Source organism: Dryobates pubescens, chromosome 13 (genome assembly GCF_014839835.1).
Source record: "Dryobates pubescens isolate bDryPub1 chromosome 13, bDryPub1.pri, whole genome shotgun sequence".
Lineage (NCBI taxonomy): Eukaryota > Metazoa > Chordata > Aves > Piciformes > Picidae > Dryobates > Dryobates pubescens.
In genome coordinates this window covers 30315410-30337253 of record NC_071624.1, presented here as the reverse complement: position 1 = coordinate 30337253, position 21844 = coordinate 30315410, and the positions used below count along the sequence as shown (strand labels likewise).

At 38.6% G+C, this 21844-nt stretch overlaps 1 protein-coding gene across 1 annotated transcript in view; it reads right to left on the bottom strand.

The window, feature by feature from the left end:
• BRIP1 (BRCA1 interacting helicase 1) overlaps nucleotides 1-21844 on the bottom strand; it is a 57458-nt gene extending 35614 nt beyond the window's left edge. Inside the window, exons 1-13 of the mRNA XM_054166504.1 lie at nucleotides 21746-21844; nucleotides 20912-21023; nucleotides 20155-20349; nucleotides 19752-19879; nucleotides 18725-18859; nucleotides 13373-13666; nucleotides 12665-12886; nucleotides 11949-12148; nucleotides 9161-9293; nucleotides 8451-8602; nucleotides 7640-7811; nucleotides 7406-7543; nucleotides 6508-6669 (exon numbers count right to left, since the gene is read on the bottom strand). Coding sequence (XP_054022479.1) covers nucleotides 6508-6669; nucleotides 7406-7543; nucleotides 7640-7811; nucleotides 8451-8602; nucleotides 9161-9293; nucleotides 11949-12148; nucleotides 12665-12886; nucleotides 13373-13666; nucleotides 18725-18859; nucleotides 19752-19879; nucleotides 20155-20349; nucleotides 20912-21023; nucleotides 21746-21838 — 2136 coding nt within the window. The 5' untranslated portion in view covers nucleotides 21839-21844. The remainder of the gene's footprint in view (nucleotides 1-6507; nucleotides 6670-7405; nucleotides 7544-7639; nucleotides 7812-8450; nucleotides 8603-9160; nucleotides 9294-11948; nucleotides 12149-12664; nucleotides 12887-13372; nucleotides 13667-18724; nucleotides 18860-19751; nucleotides 19880-20154; nucleotides 20350-20911; nucleotides 21024-21745) is intronic.

Here is a 21844-nt window from a genome sequence, read left to right as displayed (position 1 = left end):
CTTGCTCAATGTCTGTGGCTCTTACATAGTTCCAGATGTTCAGAACATTAATAATGCACTAACTCAAAACTTCTTTTTGAAACTTTAGAATGTGCAAATTGCATTAAAACCTCTTTGCCCTCATTAATGGTATTGTTACAATCCCAGTACTCTGGAAAATGTTTTTTGGCATTTGTTTAACTTTGTGATATTGCCATTTACTCATTTTAACAGCCAGTGCTCAAATCTTAATGCTTTTAATAGGCCTGGCTAAACAGACTACCATCTTTGGTAAATTTATTGAAGTCATTTATTAAATAAGTAAAAGTTGTCTGAAGGCAGTGTTGGTTGTTTCTTTATTATCATTGCTAATGGCAGGAAAAAATGGGTTCCTTATAATTCATTTACAAAACTGTGTTGCAGGGAAGTTTTACAAATAAAATTATTCTGTTCTTTTTTCTTTTCAGTGTTAAGAGCAGTTCATTTGCTGCCACTCTGATAGCAACTTCTTGAAACACACACACATACACAAATTCTACCAACCTGACACAAATCTCAGTCAGAAAAGGGGTCTGCCTTAAACTAAGAAGTGCCAGACATTCAGAATTGATACTGAAACTGTATCCCTCCCTCAGCCTGCCATATATAGGGTGGCACATTTATGTTCGTGCCAGGAGACCGGATTCAAGGACTTGGTCTCACATCCAACACAGACACATTGCTGTGCAATGGCAGACAAATGCACCAGTCAGAGGTTAAACTGAGATCCCTCCTGTTTATTCCAAGTAACCATCTAGGCTGAACCTTTGGAAACAGCACAAGTTAGATCTATTGCAATGCTCTACGCCGCTCACAGTTAATTAAGAGCTGCTTGCCTATAGTTGTATAATAATGGCAAGAATTGTTTGTCAACAGAACAGCAAACAGTCTTGTCTGCAGCTTCACCACAGCTTTGGTCAATACTTTAAACATGGAAAGAGAGCCAAGACAATAAACAGAGGTGTCCCAGGCCAAATGGATTTGCTGTCACCCAGTCCTGTCCTCACTGAAGAAAACAGGCACAGCCAAGAGAACAGAAACTTGGGATGAGTTGGACAGATGAACTCTGAACTTGCATCTCTAAGAATAATGATATAATAGATACTGAAATGTAAAACTCAGCACTTTTTTTCAAGTGACAAAATCACTGTTTCTGTTGAATTGTAACCTTATCCCAAATTTCTCAAGGGAAACAGCAAATGCAGTGCAGCATTAATGGGTCTGTATCCACACACTAGTAGTTACACCTTCCTAACTAACTTTGCATATGGCAATGCCAATTTATGGTGAGGGGTAATTTGTTCATTAGTGTGGGACTAAGACTGCCAGATGTATTAATTGAATAGGCTTAGATTTATCACACACAAAAGTGATGATGTGCTTGTATTGAAAAGTAAGAACTAACTATATCACAAATATTTACTCTTATGCCTCAAGTTCAATAGCTAAAGTGACCCAAAAATTATTTTCTCAAGGTTTTGGTTGCTTTTAAATTGTACCATTAGTTACAGAAATGCTATGTGAATAATGGAACAGTGATTTCCACCAGCTTTGTAATTCCTGTTCCATCTTTTCTTTTGCTCTGTTGTTCCTGTCCCCAAAGAGGAACAAAACTCAAACCCACCCCCTAAATCAGGCTGCATAAGAACCTGCTTTAGGATATACCAACCAAGCTCACCAGAAGTCAGTCAGTCTGAAAAAAAGGTCATCCACAAGAAAAGTGCTCTAGGAAACAAATGCCTTAGACCACCTTTGTTCCATCACAGTATTTGTTAGTTACTCTTGAACAACCCCTGGAATCTTTGCAGTACAAAGCCAAAGCTCCAGACAGTTCAACAGTTTTCCAGCAGATACTGTTTAGTTGTAACAAAATCTTGCTACTTTTTCATTGTGCTCCACTAAAGTATCCTAAAAAGATTAGTTTGCTGGAAATTATAGATACAAAGAAAATCAGGGTTAATGAAATAGAAGGAACACTTTAAAATAGTGCATTCATCTTCTTTTCCATTACCTTCACTACTTTGGTGATTAACTACTCAGAGTTAAAATTCATATAGCTGTAAACCTCTAACTGCCACCTGCACTTCAAAATAGTAACACAAGGAGCATGAACTAAAGTGTCTGTTTTACAGACATTTGGACACAAATCCTTCAGAGAGAGTATAGAAAATAATTTTTCAAGTGCAGATTTAGTTCATTCAACCACTCCTAAGAGGTTCACAAGACAGACAACAAAGCAGTTGCTATTCTTACCTTTTATGGCTAGTATTTCTTGAAATTACTTTCATTTTTCCCCTTTGCCAAGCTAGTTGGTACAGCATAATGCAAAATAGATAGCAACACTGTGCAGCTACTGAGCAAAGCTTCTATTTGACTTCAAAAATTAAAGCTTTATAAAAGAAATCTGATTAATCTGGATCAACAGGGAATGCTACCCATTCAAGGTGCAGAAGAGAGAGAATAAAGAAGTAAACGCATCTTGGATTCTCAAGGAAAAATATCAGTTCATAAGTTTTACTGCTAAAAACAGTCTCTCAAACCTTTTATTTTTTTTAAGCAACTATGTTGTTTTACAAATTCTCCTTCTAAGTTATGGCTCAACAATTAGCAGACACAAATTAACCAACAATGCTTCAGTGAACAAAAACCACCCAAACCGAAACACCCAACATTAACATTATTTTCCAAGGCTTCCTTTGTAAAAAGCTATGAAAGAAAGGTCAGTTAATTCATCATGATGGATTATCACTAAAATTTATAAGCATAAGCATTTTTCTCCTTGCTGGATACCCTGACTTTGATATGACACATATTGAATGAATCATCTAAGATGCAGGCACCAGGCAAGATATATCTTAATGCAGACAGGTCAGCAACATGAACCCTAATGGTCCTTATCTTAATCTTGTTTAAAAGCATCTTAGATTTCTGAGTAATCTTTTCACCTTCTGATATTCTCTTTTATGGAGTGTTTTCTGCTGGAGTTGCTACTGATTTTCACATAAATGCATTTTTGCTGCATAGTATCACTAGTTTTAGTAGCCCTAAAAGCTATCTAGCTTTGCAATTTCGTAAATGTTGAAAATTAAGCTTATGGTTTCAAAAGTCAATGTGTCAAAACTACAATATTGACAGCTAAATTTTCTGTGTTGGATCATTATCTCATTCATGAAACATGGCATCACAGCTGTTCATAACAGACACCTATCGTGTGGAGATGCGTATCTGATGCATTGTTTTCTCCTCATCCACGTATTTTCCTCGCTTGCATTGCTAACTTCACATATTTGCTATGGGTATATTTTAAACAGTCACTCCACAGTGCTAAATATGTTCAGTTGAATACTTGATTAAAATAAAGGGAAGTTTCTTTACTGTGGCTATTTTTCCTGTTCACATTGCAATTATTATTTCCAAATTACACAAGAGCTGGCAGACCTGTCCCACAGAACTGCACTGATCAACTTCTGCTGCAACTGCTTTGATTAAAAAGAAAACAAGAGGGGTCAGAGTGGCACAAAGCAAGGTAACAAGTGAATTAGCTTTAATGCAGGTATTTTTTTGCAGTTACGGTAATACATTAGGTAAGAAGGTCTTTGGAAAGCACCTTCTCAGCCTGCAAAGTATTTTCTGAGCCTGCTCATTAGAAAAGGATGAAGGCTGACAACGTTGGAGACCTGAAGTTCTTTACAAATCAGCTGAATGACATTCTACAGACTATAAATACCTTCTTGGAAGGGGCACTGCAAAGCAAAAGTCTAAGTGACTACCGCCTCTTCCTGGCAGTAGACATCATCTTCACAGAAATCTAGGATCTCTCAGGAAATAACCTACCTGAAGAAATGCTAATAGAGAAAATGCAAGCCAATAATGGATGCTTTTTGCATGCATTAGCACTGGAAGGAGTACAGGACTCGAATTCTAGCTCCGACAGCAGCCTACTCTTCTGACATTTACAACATTCCTCTCAGATGTTCTATAAGCAGCATCCAGTCTTCTCGTTTTATGATTAGTGTGGTGACATTTACAAATTATATTTGCCCTCTGTTTATTTGCACATGGAAGCTTCCTAGTAGGTTGGTATCTTCTAGGTGAGTGGGAGAGATTTTTTCTGTTCTCCATTCCTGAAGTCCGAACCAAATGACTAAGTTTGTTTCTCCAGCTCTACCATGAATACAGGGGTCAACAGTCCCACCAAGTTTTGCTAGATTATTTCTTTACTGTATACAAAGCAACCTGAAATTCCAGATAAAATTCCAGAGGAATAAATATTCCTCGTAAAAGCCTCTTAAATTCCAGACTTGGAATTTCAAATTATATTATTAGTTCTACTTCTGAATAACAGGAGAACCAGAAAGAGAATCTTGCCTGGGTGCTAGCTTGAGGGTCCCAACAGGGCTCATCACAAATTATGTCAGGTAGGGTTTTCAACTTTTGCTCCCTGTTAGCAGATGTTAAACCCTCCACTCTTTCTATTCGGGGCATTGCCTTCAGCCTTTCAGGCATTTAAAAGGCCTTTATTTTTCACTCATTGCAAAGTTGAAACCCCAATTCATAAAACAGGTTGAGCCCTCAAAAAAATCTGCTTAACTCCTAATAGTTCATTCAGTGAGGTATAAGACCAGATAGCCTGCAGTTTTTTAAAGAGATGCTCCAATTTCCCCATGAAAATATCTGAAAATCAGCTTTGAAATGCAAATGTGCAGGTAAGCAATATTCTGCATGATGAGGAAAGAAAAATACCTTGTTTTCCCTGTACTAACATGCTTATGCTTACATTATCCTGTGCTTTCAACATATTAACCTCAGACTTAAAGGCAACGCAACTGAAATGGAAGAAGGAGAATGAAAAAGGGCATCCGTAGAAAAATATTGGCAATGTGATTTTAAAATATCATCCTTCAATTGTCTGCAATTTATATTTATCAATACTTTTGCTAGGATCATGGAAGTGTTCCCACAAAGAAAAAACACCGCTCAAAGTGTTTAGCCAGATGACCTTTCAGTAAAACATAAGGGCAGCCACAGGGGGAAGGGTACAGAGCTGTCCAGCAGTCTCTGTCCTTCTTCACTAAATGTCATTACAGTCTCTCTGGAGGTTCAGTCCAGATTGCTGTGCTCATAAAAACCTACAGAAGGTGCCAGGTCTGTGTGGGTAAGATGAGCCATCACAAACTGTTCAAGACAAGCTCACAAACTGTTCACACCACGCACTTCAGTAAATGAACAATGCTGCTACTGAAAACTGAAAGATGCTTCCATTTACATTCTGGAATTAACCGAGTGCAAAATTCCTTTTCAGATCATGAACTCTGCATACAAGTGTATTGTTTTGTGAGCCAGGTTCAATAAATTTCTAGGCAATAATCTGCTTTTTTTTCTCAGTGACTGTGCATTACCTGGTCTAATGTGGTCACCTAATGGTTACTGTCAGCAACTGCACTGATGGCTGCAACTCTTACACCCAGCAAAGAAAAACAAACGCCCTCGCTTTGCAGCTGCTTCACTTCAATAATAAAACTAACACAAAGATTTTATAATAAAGAAGAAATAGGTTTTATTTCATTAAAAAAAAAAAAAACAACCTGTTGAGAGAGCTTAGAAATGAGGAAAATGGTCTGAAAACTTTATGTCATTTTATTCATTTGGTAGGATTTTTGAGTGAGTTTGGTTGTTAGGTTTTTTTTCCCCTCAGAGAGCTTTTTGGTTTGCTTCTTTTAAAAATAATAAATCATGTTTTAAAATGCAAAAAGTCACACTCTTGCAAGCATTGCAGGAAAACTGGGCATGAATCACAGAATTCTGTTGCAGGTTTATAGCCCTGTTCCTCAGAGCTGACTGTAAACAACAGTAAGAACACACAGAGAAGCAAGAAGAACTACTGTGAGTTGCAGATTAACCATAATCAGATATCTGTTGTCTGTGAAATTAGATATTGCATAGTCTGAAATGGAGAAGTTTGATTCCTTTCAGCCAGTGTCCTAACTCAAGAAAAATACACCAGATTCTCCAATGCAGTGAAATGGAACAAGAAAGAAGGATAGAAGAAATTAACTGGATGAATACTGCATTCAAATAGCATACAAAGCACATGCAAGGGCATTCTTACTGCTGAGCTACACACAGAAAGTTTCTTTTCATGGGCTTCCACGGAGGAGATTTGTTAATTATATTTTTTAATATCATTGTAAAGCATCCAGGGAAACCATTTAAGGAAAAAATGCAGATCAGTCTTTCTTTCTTACAAAATTAATTGAGACAAATGTACTTAAGAGCTAAGATGCAGACACCTGTGGAAAACAAATATTAACTGAAAAGGCCAGCCATTATGAGCTCCAAGCAATTACAATATAAAACAATCACAGTGTTATTACAATGCATTTATTCGATGAACATTTACATATGTTGATGCATAAAGCACCACATTGTCCATTTTCACACAGAGCAGCTGTGCTTTCAGAGGAAGAACATGAATTAAGATTTCCTTACCTTATAGGATGGCAAAAAGCACAAAATTCCTTGGCCAACTTTTTGACAGACCGAAAGCAGAAGCGCTCCCACCTCATCTTGGAACTCAAAGGTCTCTGTGTGCTGGAAGGTGGCACACAACTTCCGTCCGTTAGGGCCTGCTCCAATGGTGCCAACCCAAACCTGGCACAGTTTGCAGTAAAAAAAATTATTTATTAATTCTACAATGGGTGACACAAACTGTATGAATCACAGAATCAATAAGGTTGGAAAAGACCTCAAAGATCATCAAGTCCAACCTGTCACCCAACACCTCATGACTACTAAACCATCACTCCAAGTGCCACATCCAATCCCTTCTTGAACACCTCCAGGGATAGTGACTCCACCACCTCCCTGGGCAGCACTTTCCAATGGCTAACAACTCTGTGAAGAACTTTCTCCTCACCTCAAGCCTAAACTTCCCCTGGTGCAGCTTGAGACTGTGTCCTCTTGTTCTGGTGCTGATTGCCTGGGAGAAGAGACCAACCCCCTCCTGGCTACCACCTCCCTTCAGGTAGTTGCAGACAGCAATAAGGTCTCCCTTGAGCCTACTCTTCTCCAATTATGAAATTACACTAGGTTAAATAATGATGTTTTCATGTGAAGGAAAATGTTTGTTCTAAACAAACTCATTCCAGTGCTTAGATACAGATGAGAAAGTGCACTAAGTGATCTAAGTTGCCTGTTACCGAAACAGTGCAAATTTAACTTTTCCAGGGGAGCATGCATTTAAAAATTTGCACTACTCCAAGCATGTTCTGTACATTTTCTTTCACTTACAGAATGAGTTTATCATAATTTTTATTTTATTTTACTGTTTCTTTTACAATGGCCAGCATGACACCTCAGGAGAGGGAACACCACCTCCGACGTTTACCTGTGAGTTCCGAATAACATGATTTGCCTCCAGCTGAATAGAAAACTTCACACCAAGCTCTGAAGCAAACGAATCCATTGGAGAGAGCGTGCCAGAGGTCAGAACAATTGTTCTAACATCACTTAAGTTTGAAAAAGCCTAGGTTGGAGAAAGGAAATCAGAAAATCAGTTCAATCCCTTTGAGATCATATATGTATTTCTCACTTCATGCCTTCAGCTTCACACTCAGCTTACCACAGCAGGGTTCAAGCACCAAAAATTAAGCATGTGGACGACGGTCTTCTGCCGCAAACCCCTCTTGCGCTTGGGCCGTGTAAAGAAGGCACTTGCATCTGAAACATCAGATTGGTTTTCGTTCATCCAAGCATAAGTTTGTTGTAGAGCAACTCTGTAGTCATCGGCATACCTGTAGAGAGACACAGAAATAGCAATAAAAAGTACAAATTAAACAAACTGTCAGCATTTAAGCTCAGCTAAAGCAAAGGCAACATCGCTACAACGTGTTTACACTTCAAGTATAAGAAATGGTTTTTATACTTGCAGACTAAACAGTGAAACTCTGCAGTAATTAATGCTCAAAAATAAGGTTCATATCAGAAATGTTTAGTAACTGCTGGCATCAGCAGTCAAGACATGAAGCCAGTCAAACAACAAGTGCTATGCAGAAGAACAAACCCCATGCGTACTTAACCAGGCAACACATCACAAAAATTTACACCTAACCTCCAAATAAATCTCTTCAATATTTGAATTTGTTTATGTATGAAAACAAACAAACAAAAAAAGGTATTTAAAATCTCTCCACAAATGGATTTTTCCAAAACTTTCTGAAGTGGTAGTTTTGCTGAGAAGCCAGACGTGGCACTTAGTGCCATGGTCTAGTCATGAGGTCTGTGGTGACAGGCTGGACTTGATGATCTTTGAGGTCTCTTCCAACCTTGGTGATACTGTGATACCATAACTGAGGTGTTCAAAAATGCAAGAGACAGTTTGGCAAGCAGCTGGATTTCCCACCCCCCATGGCTCAGGCTGTGTTTGCACTGACCTGCTTTTATCTTTAAAAAGACAGAGAAGAACCATGAATAGCCCCTTCAGCACAATCTGAGTGGCAGGGCTCACAACTGGGATCTCAATAAGTTCCTCTCTACCAAAAGCTGAGACTTTTTCTTCTTTCTGCAGGACAGTAGTAAGATGTTTCTGTAAGAGGCAAACAAATTCCACATGAAGAGCATTCTAAAGTACCTTCTCAAAAACAAAGCTAGAACAGATACAAGATTATCAGCACATGGTTTTCAAAGCTCACCTAAAGTACCAATAAAACCAGACTGAAGACAGAAGGGGAAAGGAAAAGCAGTGTTTTTAACACCCTTGACTTACACAGACAGGAGGGATAAACATGAAAATAGAATCACAGAATGTTAAGGTCTAAAAAGGACCTCTAAAGATCATCTAGTCCAACCCCCCTGCCGGAGCAGGATCACCTATACCAGATCACACAGAAGAGTAAACACATTTCAGCAGTCAATAACAATGCAGACAAAACTATCACTGACTCAGCAGTTCAATTTAAATCATTGCACATAATCAAGTATATCCTTTAAACCATTGATTCTCTACAAATTCCAGTAGCTCAAGCAGATCACTCCTGGTTTTCATCAGGTATCATTTTCAGACAGGTTCTCAGTGTTGCAGTAAATTACAAGATCTGTTAGAATTTCACTTATGGACACTTGTTTCTACAGCACACAACATTACCTGTAAAATGGGAAAAGTAATGCCAGTTATTCCCATCTCATGCAAATGGTTGAGCATTTCTTTTCCACTCCAAACTTTACAGGCAGTTTCATACCCTCTTTCTACCAGCTGACTGGAGCTATCCTGTAACCAGCTGTAAAAAGAGATAAATCAGATCTAATTTCAGCTTTACAGGTAGAAACCAAATCTCAAACACTGCACCAGACTTCTGTGGGGATGAGAAATATTTTACTAGATCTAAGTAGAGAGATTCTGCTTTTCCTCCTGCCAGGTTTTCACTGCTGAACTAACTTCTATGCAGCTGCTCTTGATGCAGCTCATTCAAGTGAGAGGAGAACTTGTCCTTATACATTTACATTTATCATCACAGAATATCTTTACAATAAAGGATTCAAATATCAATTGTTCTTATGATGTAACAAGTTGGGCTCACTTCAGAGGGATTTCTACTGTACTTTTACTGCTACAAGTTGGTTTCTCATCCCTGTCAACTGCAGACTTTCCTATTAAGAACAAAACCTGAGGCATGGAATGAATTCTTTCAATATTAGTACACAGTAAGGGAAGGCAGAGCAATAAAAGCTGTGTATTTTAATCTACCTACAGGTATTCATAACTCTGCTACAATTTGAGAAGAGTTGGAGTTGTACTGACAATACAAAATGTGACAGGAGTTTCTCAAACCACAATCTAAACAGGCAGAGCATCTCACTCGTGGCAAAGCTAAAAATCTTTCTAGCTGAATGTGTCTTCTATCATCCCTGCAGTATGACAGGACCTGCCCTCTGTCTAGACAAGCAGGCATGCTTCCTCCCTCTCAGGAAATGCCGAAGCTGTCTGCTCCATCAGCCAGCAGGAGGCATCAGAAAGACAGCTGTCATTTCTACAACCCCTCCAAATATTGATCTGTAAAATCAGCTAATCATTATCAACTCAAGTGACTGTTTCAGTTCCAGATTTCCTACCCTGTTGCTGCAAATAATCTGATCAATGGGACAATTAAAAAAAAACCCTTTCCTTTTGAGAGGTTAAATGCAAATAAAAAATGCTGCCACGGCAATCACTTCTTTGGCTCTACTTTGCTTTATCTTACAAAGGAATGATGATCACTAACACAGGCAGAACCTCACCAGTGTAGTACTCTGCCCCATTTCCTCAAATGTAACATCAAAAAGCCCTGGAACTAAAATTAGGAAAAGGCCACTAAGACAGAAATAAAACAGATTTATGATGGATAAAACATTTCAGGAAATGTAAAACTTCTGTTTCCCTGTTCTGAACTTCAAACACCATCACATACCTTTGAAATGGTAATGCTGTAAATGCAAATAAAAACTTAACACAACTCCCTACTACTAAAATACCACCAGAAAAGCAAGTGCTAGAAGAAATTTTGTCTGTTTAGATCTAGCATTAAAACACTTACTTGAAATACCTCTTCATTTAATTTAAGAGTAAAGCAGTAAGCATAAATTAGATTACATTGGCTGCCAGAACAATAGCTAAGGTTTTAAAGTAAAAATTGGTGCATGCACTATTTTAATCAAAAGATGGAACAAATGTTACAGACATGCCTTCAATTCCTGAAGGTAGCTTTGCTCCTTCCCTCCCTACAAGAAAATCCCACAATTGACACAACTTCTCCACTGAAGTTAGTCATTTGCCCAGGTAAATCAGCATCTCAGAGAAGTTTACCAGCACACCTCTCTCCCTGTATCTTTGAATTCCTTAGAAAGGCCATCTTAGCACCTCTGTGGCACTAAGCCCATGCCTAAGTGCTTTCTGGAATGAGGGCACAGGATGTTTATAACTGAAACAGGATTTGCCATGCATTTGGCAAAGCCATGTCACAATTTTACCAATTACTGGCCATTTACACCCAGTATTTTTCTTCCCAACAACTGCTTTTCTTGCTGTTGGCAGATTTGCCAAGACAATCAACCCTAGCTTTTCTGATAAGGTTAAAAAGCTTGAGGCAATCAAATCTTCAGCCATGTTGTTCTCATCTTTTACTAAAATGTAACATTTGAAATATCCAAGGTAGGAGAATTAGCAAAAAAAGATAAAGTCACTTGTCTCTGTGATATGAACATCAACTGCCAGAATTGAGAGGATAGGGAAAACAGTCAACTACTTGCTGTAGTGTCCTCCCAAGTCTATTTGACCACTTACTAATGCAACAAAATGATGATTTGACAGGCACTGAATCAGAGTTCTGTTCCCTTCCAAGCCCCCTGCATCATTAGTCACTTTTCTTGTGCTGACTTTGCTGTTCAGCGTTTCTTTAGCAGTGCCTTTCCAAACTCTTTCAGTCTCTATAGCCCTCAAAAGAAACCAAATTCTGAATTTTCTGGTGGTGACACTCTTCTGACATGGTTTCAATTTTCTTTTGTTTCTACCCCATGCAAAATACTTTTGCCCTTGACCTTGACCTATTGTTTCTTTCCCTCCTTCATGAGTTTCTGATCCCAGACCAATTGCTCTATTCCATCCCCTCTCATGATTCTCAACTTCTGCTCGCATTTTCCCTTTCCAGTTCTGTCTCCACAGTTTCTGGGGTTTACCTTCTTTTTAGCTCTTACTATCTTCTCCTCTACACTCATCTCAAATAGCTCAACACCCTCTGGATTCCTCAAACGAACAAAAATCAGATAGCTACACAGTTTGAAGCGTACCTCTGTCGTGTTTTACCTCATGCAGTAAACAGCAAATTGCATCAGCAAAAGGAAGCAGAATCCATTTTTTTAAATAGTGATTAACACAATGGAATGAAAAAGAGTTGCCTTACTTTGTCAAAGAGCAGCACACAGCCCGTAAGGGCTCATGATCCTTCTGTCTGATGTTGTTATTGACCATGAAATCTAGCTCTTCTCGAGCAGCTCTTAACTGACTTTCTGTAACACTGTAGCTCACCGACTCCCGAGCACAATCCTCGATGTTATGAGCTTCATCCAAAATGACTACTTGGTCTTTTAGGTTAATATCCATCTAAAAAAGAAAAATGTTATCTAGTAAAACAGACTGAAAGACATTAATGAGAAACAGTACTTAACAGGATCCTGCCAAGTTCACATTCTACATCACAGTGCAAACAACACAAAATTTTCTGCTTTTTTGTCTAGTTTCTGTAACCTACAAAATAACCAGGGGCAGGGGAGAAAAAAAAAAACCAAACCCACCTTATCTCAGCCTGGGTAAATATAATGTGAACCTATTATAAACAATTGAACAATTGTGAAGCTTGCAAAGGTTTCTTTTCCAATGATTGAAAAAAAACCTACATGTGACTGATCAGCTAGAGTATGAGATCAGTGGAAGTGTGACTTGGAATACAGGAATGTTCACATAGGAAATAAAAGGAAAAAAGACAGGAAAAAATCTTTAAAGCAGAAGTTTTGAAGATAATATTTCAGACATAAATGGGATTTTGGTTGACTGTAGCCACTGAATATTATGTTTTTAACTTCCCTCTAAGTCCAGTTGTTGCAATCTCTTCTTACTTACGCTCTCCCGTATCTGTGGGTCGAGGAGATAGTTATAAGGACAAAACACAATATCTGCGCCCACCATGAGTTCTCTGGCTGCAAAATATGGACAGGCACGAAGCTTCTTTCCCAGGCTCACTAGATCTTCAATGTCCCAAGCTTGATACACCCGATGCGCAGACTGTAGAGCATGGTGTTCACCAAGTTTATGAGCACCATGATAGTAAAGACAGGACTTGCCCTAAAAGCAAAGAAGCGCAGAGAGTTAGTGGCTATGAAAAATCAGGGAGAAAGTAAGATTAGACCCTCCAAGCTGTTACAAGCATTTGACATTATCTCCTAGAAAAATTTCTTAAAGCTCCTTTCTGTGTCAGACAAAAATGAAAAACCCATCACATCAGAAAGAAAACAGACAAATCCATGTTCCTGTAACGGGCAGGACAGTTCTTTCTTCGTCATCCCCAAAACTAAAGCTAATGTCAGTCTTACTAAGAATGTTAACCCTGCAGTCAGAAAGATTATTCCTACCATCAGAATTTTTTTCAGTATTGGTACCATGATCAACATGTTCTAACAATCAATATTTCATTTAACCCAAATTACCAAGAGGTATTTAATCAGCATAAGATAAAGCAGTAAAACCCTCATCATTCATTCCAGCTCTTCGACCCCCTTTCATTTTCCTGCGTTTAAATCAACGCTCATTTTATAAACCAAAATTACTCACATGTTTGCCTTCCAGCAATTCAACACACATTTCATTCCTGTTACTGCCACTGCTAGACACTGTTGGATGAATACAGGTATAATCCCTGCTGGAAAGAATTGTCATGGAGACAGTGGAATACGCTGTTCTCTTCAGCTCTCTGGTAATTTGGGATATTTGCTTGTGAGTTCGTGTGCCAAAAAATATTTTGGGCACAAACAACTTCTCTCCATTTTCTTTCTTCTTTTTGCTACCAGTATCTTTATCAGTTTCTTTTCCAGAAGAGCAGGAACACTCAGTGCAAGGGCCAGAAGACTGCAAAAACAAAATTACGAAAAAAAGTAAAACCAAATCCCACTGTAAGGTGAACATGTTAAATCTGCATAGGGTCTGCTTAGTGATTGCCCTCTAGGGCAGCTTGAGACGGGCTGTTCATCACCAGGCTGCCCTGTCAACCTGCAAAAGGTTTCAAGATGTTGAAGCATACACACCATGTCCTCACTGAAAATCTTCAGCTTCTAGCAATCACTAGGTACAACTTTATCGTAACCAAATCATAGAAAGAATCATTATTCCAGGGGAGTATTTCCACAGGTGAATAGAGAAAATAAACTTCTCACATTTTAGCTTCAGTATAAGGAAGGACAAGTGCCCAACAATTTCAGTGAGGAAACTTTGGGACTGGACATCTAAATAAAATATTGAGAACATTTTTTCCCTTAAAGCAAGCAGAAGAAATCTAGGCAGAGTAATAAAATCTGTTTGCAGACAAAACAGACTATAGCATGCAGATTCCATCAGAAAAAATGTTTGCCATCCCATTAGAGTCAAAGACCATCTGGTAACTATGAGAATTAAAAACTCCTAGGGAATAATTCTAAGCAGAACCTAATCCTGTGAGATATTTGTGAAAACACATTATTTTTTCTTCCTAAGAACACTCATCTTTCATAATCTGAAGCACTGGAACAACAGTCATGAAATGGTAATACTAGTGTGACAAGACACAGTAAACAACTCGGGAGTTACCATGGCCACCTCCCATAAAAGAATAATTTTCCTAGTGCAAAATTGTTTGTATTTAGTTTTCAGGTGAGAGAGCAAGTAACAACATACTACTCCTCCCTGCCTTTTCACTGTAATCAGTAAGATTAGCCATTATAAACAAATGCTATGTCATGCTGTGTGTTGCACCACAGTCCTGGGGCTCAAGCTGTCTTTCAGCCTCTGCTCTGAGGAGAAGCAAGTTCGTGTTACCCTTGGTCCCACTCAGCCTTGTCCGCCATTACGTATTACAATACATGAGAGAAGGCTTCTAAATGTAACCCGTCTGGAGCTGTCACTCACTGGGATAAAAGCTTCACTGATGTGCCAAATAAACAGGCCCTCAAAGCAGCTAAAGTTACACCCACGCTGGAATTGTTACATTCCCCTCTCAGGTTGCCAGTAACAGCAGATTTCATTACGGTGTGCTGCCACATTAAATAGCCAGTTCCAAATATCCTGCCTTCTATATTGAATAATTACTTATTCACTGAAAGGATAAAAAGAAGAGTTATGAATGGGGCTCTTGTCAACAGCCAAGCAGGAAACAGCTGACATATGGTATATGTTACATACGTGGCAATACCCCGGGTTGGACTTGCACAGAAAACAGCAATGCAAATTGGACCTTGATATTTCTATCATCTCTGCTCCGTTTTGCTCTTTAAAATAACAAAAACCACATTTCCATGCTAACAATTAATAGAACTGAAGCAGTGACAGTGGAGGGCCTTTAAAAACAGGTTGATCTTTTAATTTTAATTGAAGTCAGATTGTGTTTTCAGAGGTAAAAAGAAGACAGAGGATTCCAAGATGACAGTGCAACACTAATGCTTCACTGCTAATGCCAAAAGAAAGCGGTAGGAAAATATTGAGATAAATGAAGTAGTGATTGTGCAAAGGAAAGTGCAGTTCAAATAAATATACACATAAACATGAGCAGAGGGATCTGCTATGGTGGATTTTCTTTTTAAAAAAGTACATATTTCTATTTTATGAAAAGAGTTAGAAATGTTCTCATGTGAAAGGCTAACAAATTAAAGTATTTTACTGGTGGCCTTAAAAGATTTTCTTCAAAAGGTTTGAAGTTGGTATAACTCTGGCTTTAAGAAGCACTTAGACCACTAGTCCAGTTTTAAAATGCACCTTGAACTATGAAAAGTTTTTGTTGGTTTTCTTACCCCCCCCCCCTTTTTTTTTTTTAAATCAACATTGAGAAACTCATAAACTCAGACTGATTTTATAGGAAGCAGTAAGAGTATAAAACTGCCTGCTGTAGTCATAACATTTCTGAAAGCCACAGGCACCACTAGACCCCAAATAAATAAATACATAAATAAAAGCTTTTAAGAAGGTCCTTTTTGATAGAGAAACTTAAAGAAAATGGTTTAAAAGTTGAGTTCTGCAGTTTATTTGCACGTTATTTGAGTGTGTCAATTTGCACTTGGATTCTTCATCAGCCTTTAGAAAATGGTTTGGCCAGCTTAAGTTTTGTTATAACCAAACTGGGTTTGGTTCTGTAATTCTATCAAAATCACCCCCGGGGAGTGCAGATAGAACTAAACTTGGCTAAGGACATAAAGGGGAATAAGAAGAATTTCTTCAGGCAACTAGGGAAGATGTGGGGCTTCTCCAAAAGGAGAATGGAGAGCTGGTGACAACAGATACTGAGAAGGCTCAACAGTTACTTTGCCTCAGTGCTCACTGGCAAGGGCTCCAGCTGTACCTCCTAAGCTACAGAAGACACAGGTGGAGAGTGGGAAAAGGGAGATCTGCCCACAGTAAGCAAAGAACAAGTTCTAATGGAAGGTGTCCCTGCCCACGGCAGAGGGGTTGGAACTGGATGAACTCCAAGATCCCTTCCAACCCAAACCATTCTACAAATCCACGAATTTACTGTGGGTATCACACAGCAAACTGTGACATGGTGGTAATCTCCCACTGCTACAGCAAAAGGAAAAGGAACCCTCTGCAGCTGAAGAGTGGTAACTCCAGTGTGGCAGTTTCCACAGCACTGTTGCCTCAAAGTACACATTTTTAGACTCACAACAGAGAGATGTTGATTAAGCTACAATAAACTTAGAAAATGTTTCAATTTATTTATGAAAGAACTGGGGGGAGGCTGAGCAGAAATAATCAAAACTATTTCATAATACCTTCTGGCTTCAGAACTAAACCTGTTTTCAGCTGGGATAGAGATTTTCATTTGGAAGAGGGAGAAAAAAGATACTCCTCTACTTTCTGCAGTATTTAATCAGAAACATCCAGTAATAGATGCTGGAGAGATCAGATACCAGGCTATATGGACCTTAGGCTAATCCAGCTTGTTTTCACCTCTGTCATGGGGCAGATAAAACAGTCTATCACATCAATATTTATACAGCACAAACGTGGAAGTCTGATTAAAAAAGGAATAATCAAGTCCACCAACCTGTCCTACGTGTAAAAGAGCTAAACAAACACTGAGGCTATGATCTTTGAAACACAAAGAGGTAAGAGGAGTTCTTCATATCTTCATCTACATTTCCCAGTTACAAAGGCATCCGAATGATACTGCAGTGAATACCTCTTGTGTGAAATATCACACAAGCACAATCTAGTAAGATATCAGCAGTGGCATTAGCAGAGCTTTTCAGCTATTCCTTTATGAGCTCTCAAAAGCACAGTATTCTGCTGCTGCTGCAGCCTCTTCATTCAAGCACACAAAGCAGCTGTTTATCCTCTCTCAGTAACCAGCAGGTGAACCCAGTTCAATATTTATCACAGGCTTTCACAGATCACTGCTAACCAAGCAAACGTTTTAATTAAGCTGGAACTTGCTTCAAAGAGCTCATTCAAAATGTCAATCAGCAGGAAAAGGATCAGATACGGTGTCAGGTGAGAGCGTGTAATACAAATCCACAACTTTCTTCATCCCATCGTGGTAAATTAGCCCATTCTGGAGTCCAGACCCTGATTGTAACAGGCTGCCAGTCTCCTGGAATGTGTAACAGAAGTCACTCAAACTCCATTGTGAAGGTTGTAAGCAATATGTTAAACTGCAATGGGCTAGCACATTAAGACAGATTCTTTTCACAGTTGGTTTTTGATACCCCAAGTGTTTGTTACACTACTCTCCATTTACTGTTTACTTTTTTTACCTAGTATAAATGGGGATTCCTTAACCCAGCTGCCCCAGTTTCTCAGACCGTATGCTTTGACAGAAGTAATCAAGAGAGTACCCTAAGGGTATAATTTCTCATCTAAACTCACACCAGAACTGCCCTCTCTTGCAAGAATTAACAGCAGAAGGACAGAAATGGATTCCCAGGCTCTGGAATGAAAGCAGCTAAGCACAGGCTGTCACCTTGGAGAGCAAATTCTCACCCACTACATCTACACTGGGCAGTATCTCTCATGGTTCCTACAACCACCAACTCCTCCTCTCTCTTGGGCTATAAAAGAAAGACTTCACAAGGAAGTAAGTTTTCTTGAAGCATAGGAGTGAACAGAGTAAATCACAACTTCATCAATTGCAGGGTTATCTCATTGATCAGGAAAATATTTTAATTATGCCATTTTATCATCCTAAACACACAGTCCATTATGATAAGTGTTACGCAAAACCTCAGCTGACTATTTCATGAGCTACACTGGAAAAGCATTTTTAAACCTTACAGCCTAAGCTGTCTTAATGTGGTTAAAGCTGCAAAACTACTAATGATAAATAAGGCCTTACTTCCTGCAGTTGTTTCTTGGTACCAGATAAGTTCTCTGTCTGCTAATGTAAAAGTTCATCACTGGAAAATAATACCTTAGTCTTTCATTCTTGAAAAGAAACTTCAACAGAAATGAACACTTTCATTTCTTTCTAGGCTACTTCTTTCTAAAGAAGTAGTAAACAAGATTGTGTTTAAACTCTGAACAGTATACTCTGCTATCAGCCAGATCCATGCACAGCATACACACATACAGCTCAACTACTCAAGCTCTGACTCACTATTATTTAGTATTTAGCTGATATATACTAAAAGTTCTCAGCTTTCTTAACTACATGAAATTTCTACAAGCACATTTTTCAGATACCCACAACAAAGTACCAAAGCAACATTCCCAGTCAAGGAAGGAAGGCCTTTTTATTAGAAAATCAACAGCACACTCTGCTGGCCTTTGGATTTCAAACTACCAGCTGCAGCTCAGTGGCACAAGGCATTTCAAACTACACTCAAAATCTACAGAGCTTTCCAAAACTGCATTTTGGGTAACATCACTTCAAAGTTTTTGGTTGGTTTGTTTTAATTGCTCTTGAACAAACAGTTCTGCTGTAAAAGATATCACATAATTACTTACTGCTTTGGGAGAAAAAGGAGTGGTTTTCAAGCTTTTTTCAGGGTGAACAACCAGCTCTCCATTTCTTCTCTGGTTATAAACTTCTAAAGCATCAACTAGCTGCACTCCTTTTGCTAAGCAATGACGTTTTCTAACCTGTTAGGGAAAAAGAGCTCTGTGATCAAATGCACTGGACAGAGCTATGTGCTCCCAGCAGCAGTCAGAGACTTTGCTTCAAGTTCTCCACTGAGTCTTTCGGTAACACAGGTAATATTTGTTAAGTTTAACCAAATCAAAGCCACACAAAAGTCATTTGGGAAAAGCTAGAATGTTTTAATTACAAAATTCAATAACAGCCACAACAAAAATGTGTTATTATTGCTGAGCTTTTCTAATTCTTATCTAATTTCCCACTGCTACAAAAGACTAGAAAGATATAAGCAGAAAACTTCCATAACTAAAACAAGAAATAAATTCCTGTCTCACTGATCTAAAAAAAACCCAAACCTTTAACAAGAGCAACCCTCTGAACAATACTCTACAGCAATTCAAAAGCTGCTTACAGAGCATATCTGAACAGGAGTACCGAGTCCTGTGATATTGGTGATGACACAAATGAAATCAGCACAGAAATATCACACTCCACATTAGGCCAGAGATGGGGAAGATTGACAGAACACAGAGCAGAACTCTGACACATCCACAGTAGTATTTGTGTTTCTAATACGTGATTGTAAGAGCATTTTTGACTCTAGCATCTCAGACTTGGATTTCATATTACAGGTCAGCTGGGGATAAATGTATTTTGGGGATATTAAGTGTCTAAATAAGCAGATGTGATTGAAGAAACAGTATTATGAACAACTCAGTGCTGCAACAATAACTGCCTTGTAACAGGTAACAATAAAACAAACAAAAGCCTGTCAATCTAAGCTATGCCTGTGACGTGACACCTGCTCTCTACGCCCTTCTCTCAAATGTTGTCTGGTATTTGACAGTTTTGTTGAGCTACACCTGGGTTATTTCCCTGCCAATAAACTTTGCTCACCTGCTGCTCAGTTTCTAGAGGACGAATCCTTTTCCTGTCTACTTGAAAATCATCATTCTCTTCATCACACAGAGATGACCTCTTCTTGGCAGATAGCTTTGAAGCTAGTGTTTCTTTTTCCTTACATTCTGTAATCAAAAATAAAAGCATGTCCACTAACAGGCATGCATTAAATAAGGGCAACATTTTAAAAATACAACTGACTATAAATACATGTGATGGAAGAAACAGCAATAGACATTTCCAGACCCTTTAACCATTCCCATATAGATTTTCCTCAAAGCAGAATCATGCTAATGGTAAAAGATGGTCCCGGAATTGAAGGCAAAACCAAAAAAAGGCATCACTAGGCTAAGTATTTTACTTCCAGAAGAAATTTTTAGCTATCTCTGTATGAAGTTACCTGTGTTTGTTAGTGGGCTTCCAGGTTTTGTGGAACTTCCTGGTTCATGATTGTTAAAAGAGCAAGAAGCAGCAGGGTTCAGGCATGGTGCAGCCTCGTTGCCCTTGGGTTGGGAATGGCATGTGCAGCGACATGGCGGTGAGCTCTCTGCCTTTCTGTTTTCCTTTTCACATGATGATGTAAGCAGTGGCTTCTCTAAGGGACACAGTCATCTGTCTTCATTAAAAACCACTCAAAACTACACAGGAGAACTGGATTTTCAAATCAGTTAAGACAAAAGCTTTTGTTGAGCTACTAGTTATAAAACTCGTGCCTCTATGCAGGCTGAACAAGCTGCACTCACCCTTTAAACAAGTACAGTGCACAGAACTGCAACAACCTGCAGAAATTAGAAATATTCTTCCTTTTCAAGGCAGTCTGCACAGCTACAATCCACAAATGCTTTCTTTCAAATCTCCAACTGCCATATAGTTCCCTCATATGGTATATAAATCCCTTATACATACGTCATACATATATGCCATGTAACTCCCTTATATATATGCCTTATAATTCCCTTATGTAGATAGCTAAATCTATCTTAGTATTCCTGCCTCTTCCTGGTTTATGTTTCCAGCAGAGCAATGTGTATAATAGTGGAGAAAGACCTGGTTAGATTAATGAAACCAAATGTTTAAAGGCCAATAAACAACAACAACAACAATTCATTAGAATATATTTTGGTACTAAAAATTGGGCAGACACTAAGACAACTTACCATACAGAGACTGCTGCCATGATAATGCAGAACAAAGCAATGCCAAACTTTTGCCACTTCCAGTAGGGCTCTCCAACAAACAGTGCTGTTTGTTATTTAAGCCCTTTACAATCTATCAGAAAAACAAGAACAAAAATAGATTATTAGGAAAAAAAAACAAAACAAAGCAAAGAGGATCTCTTTAATTAACCTAGAAGTTCTACAAATAGAAGATATCTGGGGATACCTACTGTCTTGGGGGGAAAAAAAAAAAGGAAAGAAAAGCAAAACCACACCCCAGCCCCCTTTAGTAATAACAAGGGGTTCACAAGCCTTGGCTGTATTTCTCTCCAGAGGAACTTCAAAGGTTCACTTACAGGGAGTGTAACGCAGTTCCCTGCTAACAGCAATACCTGATGGGGCTACCTTGCTTTCTTTAGACTACCAAATATTGAAAACATCTGTCAGAGAAACAAACCATTTCTGTCATAGAAGAAAAAATTGTGCTTAAGACTGTTTAAAAACATTTCATTGGTGCCATGATGAATTTTACAAAGTCCTCCAAGGACAGATGTTTTGCTAAATCTGTCCCTCCTTCTATAACGTTTCTACTACAGTAGATCTAGTTAAACAAGCAGATGTATTACATTGTAAACACACAACTTGTTTCTCAGCATAAATGTTCATAAACCCACTTCAGCATTCCCCTGTCATAGGCCAGATATGATTGCACAGCAGAGAGAAGAATAAGTTATGTCACAAGTGAAATTCACATGCTATTGGAGGCTCTGAATTTAAAGTTTGGTTTCTAAATGCTGATAGGTACTGGAAAATGTTCACATAAGTCCTGCTTACAGCATTCATCATAGCCAGCTGTGAAGGGTAAGCCTTGCAAGGGAAAATGATCTTCACTCCCCCAATGGTATACTCTGACACCTCAGAAGACATTGCCAC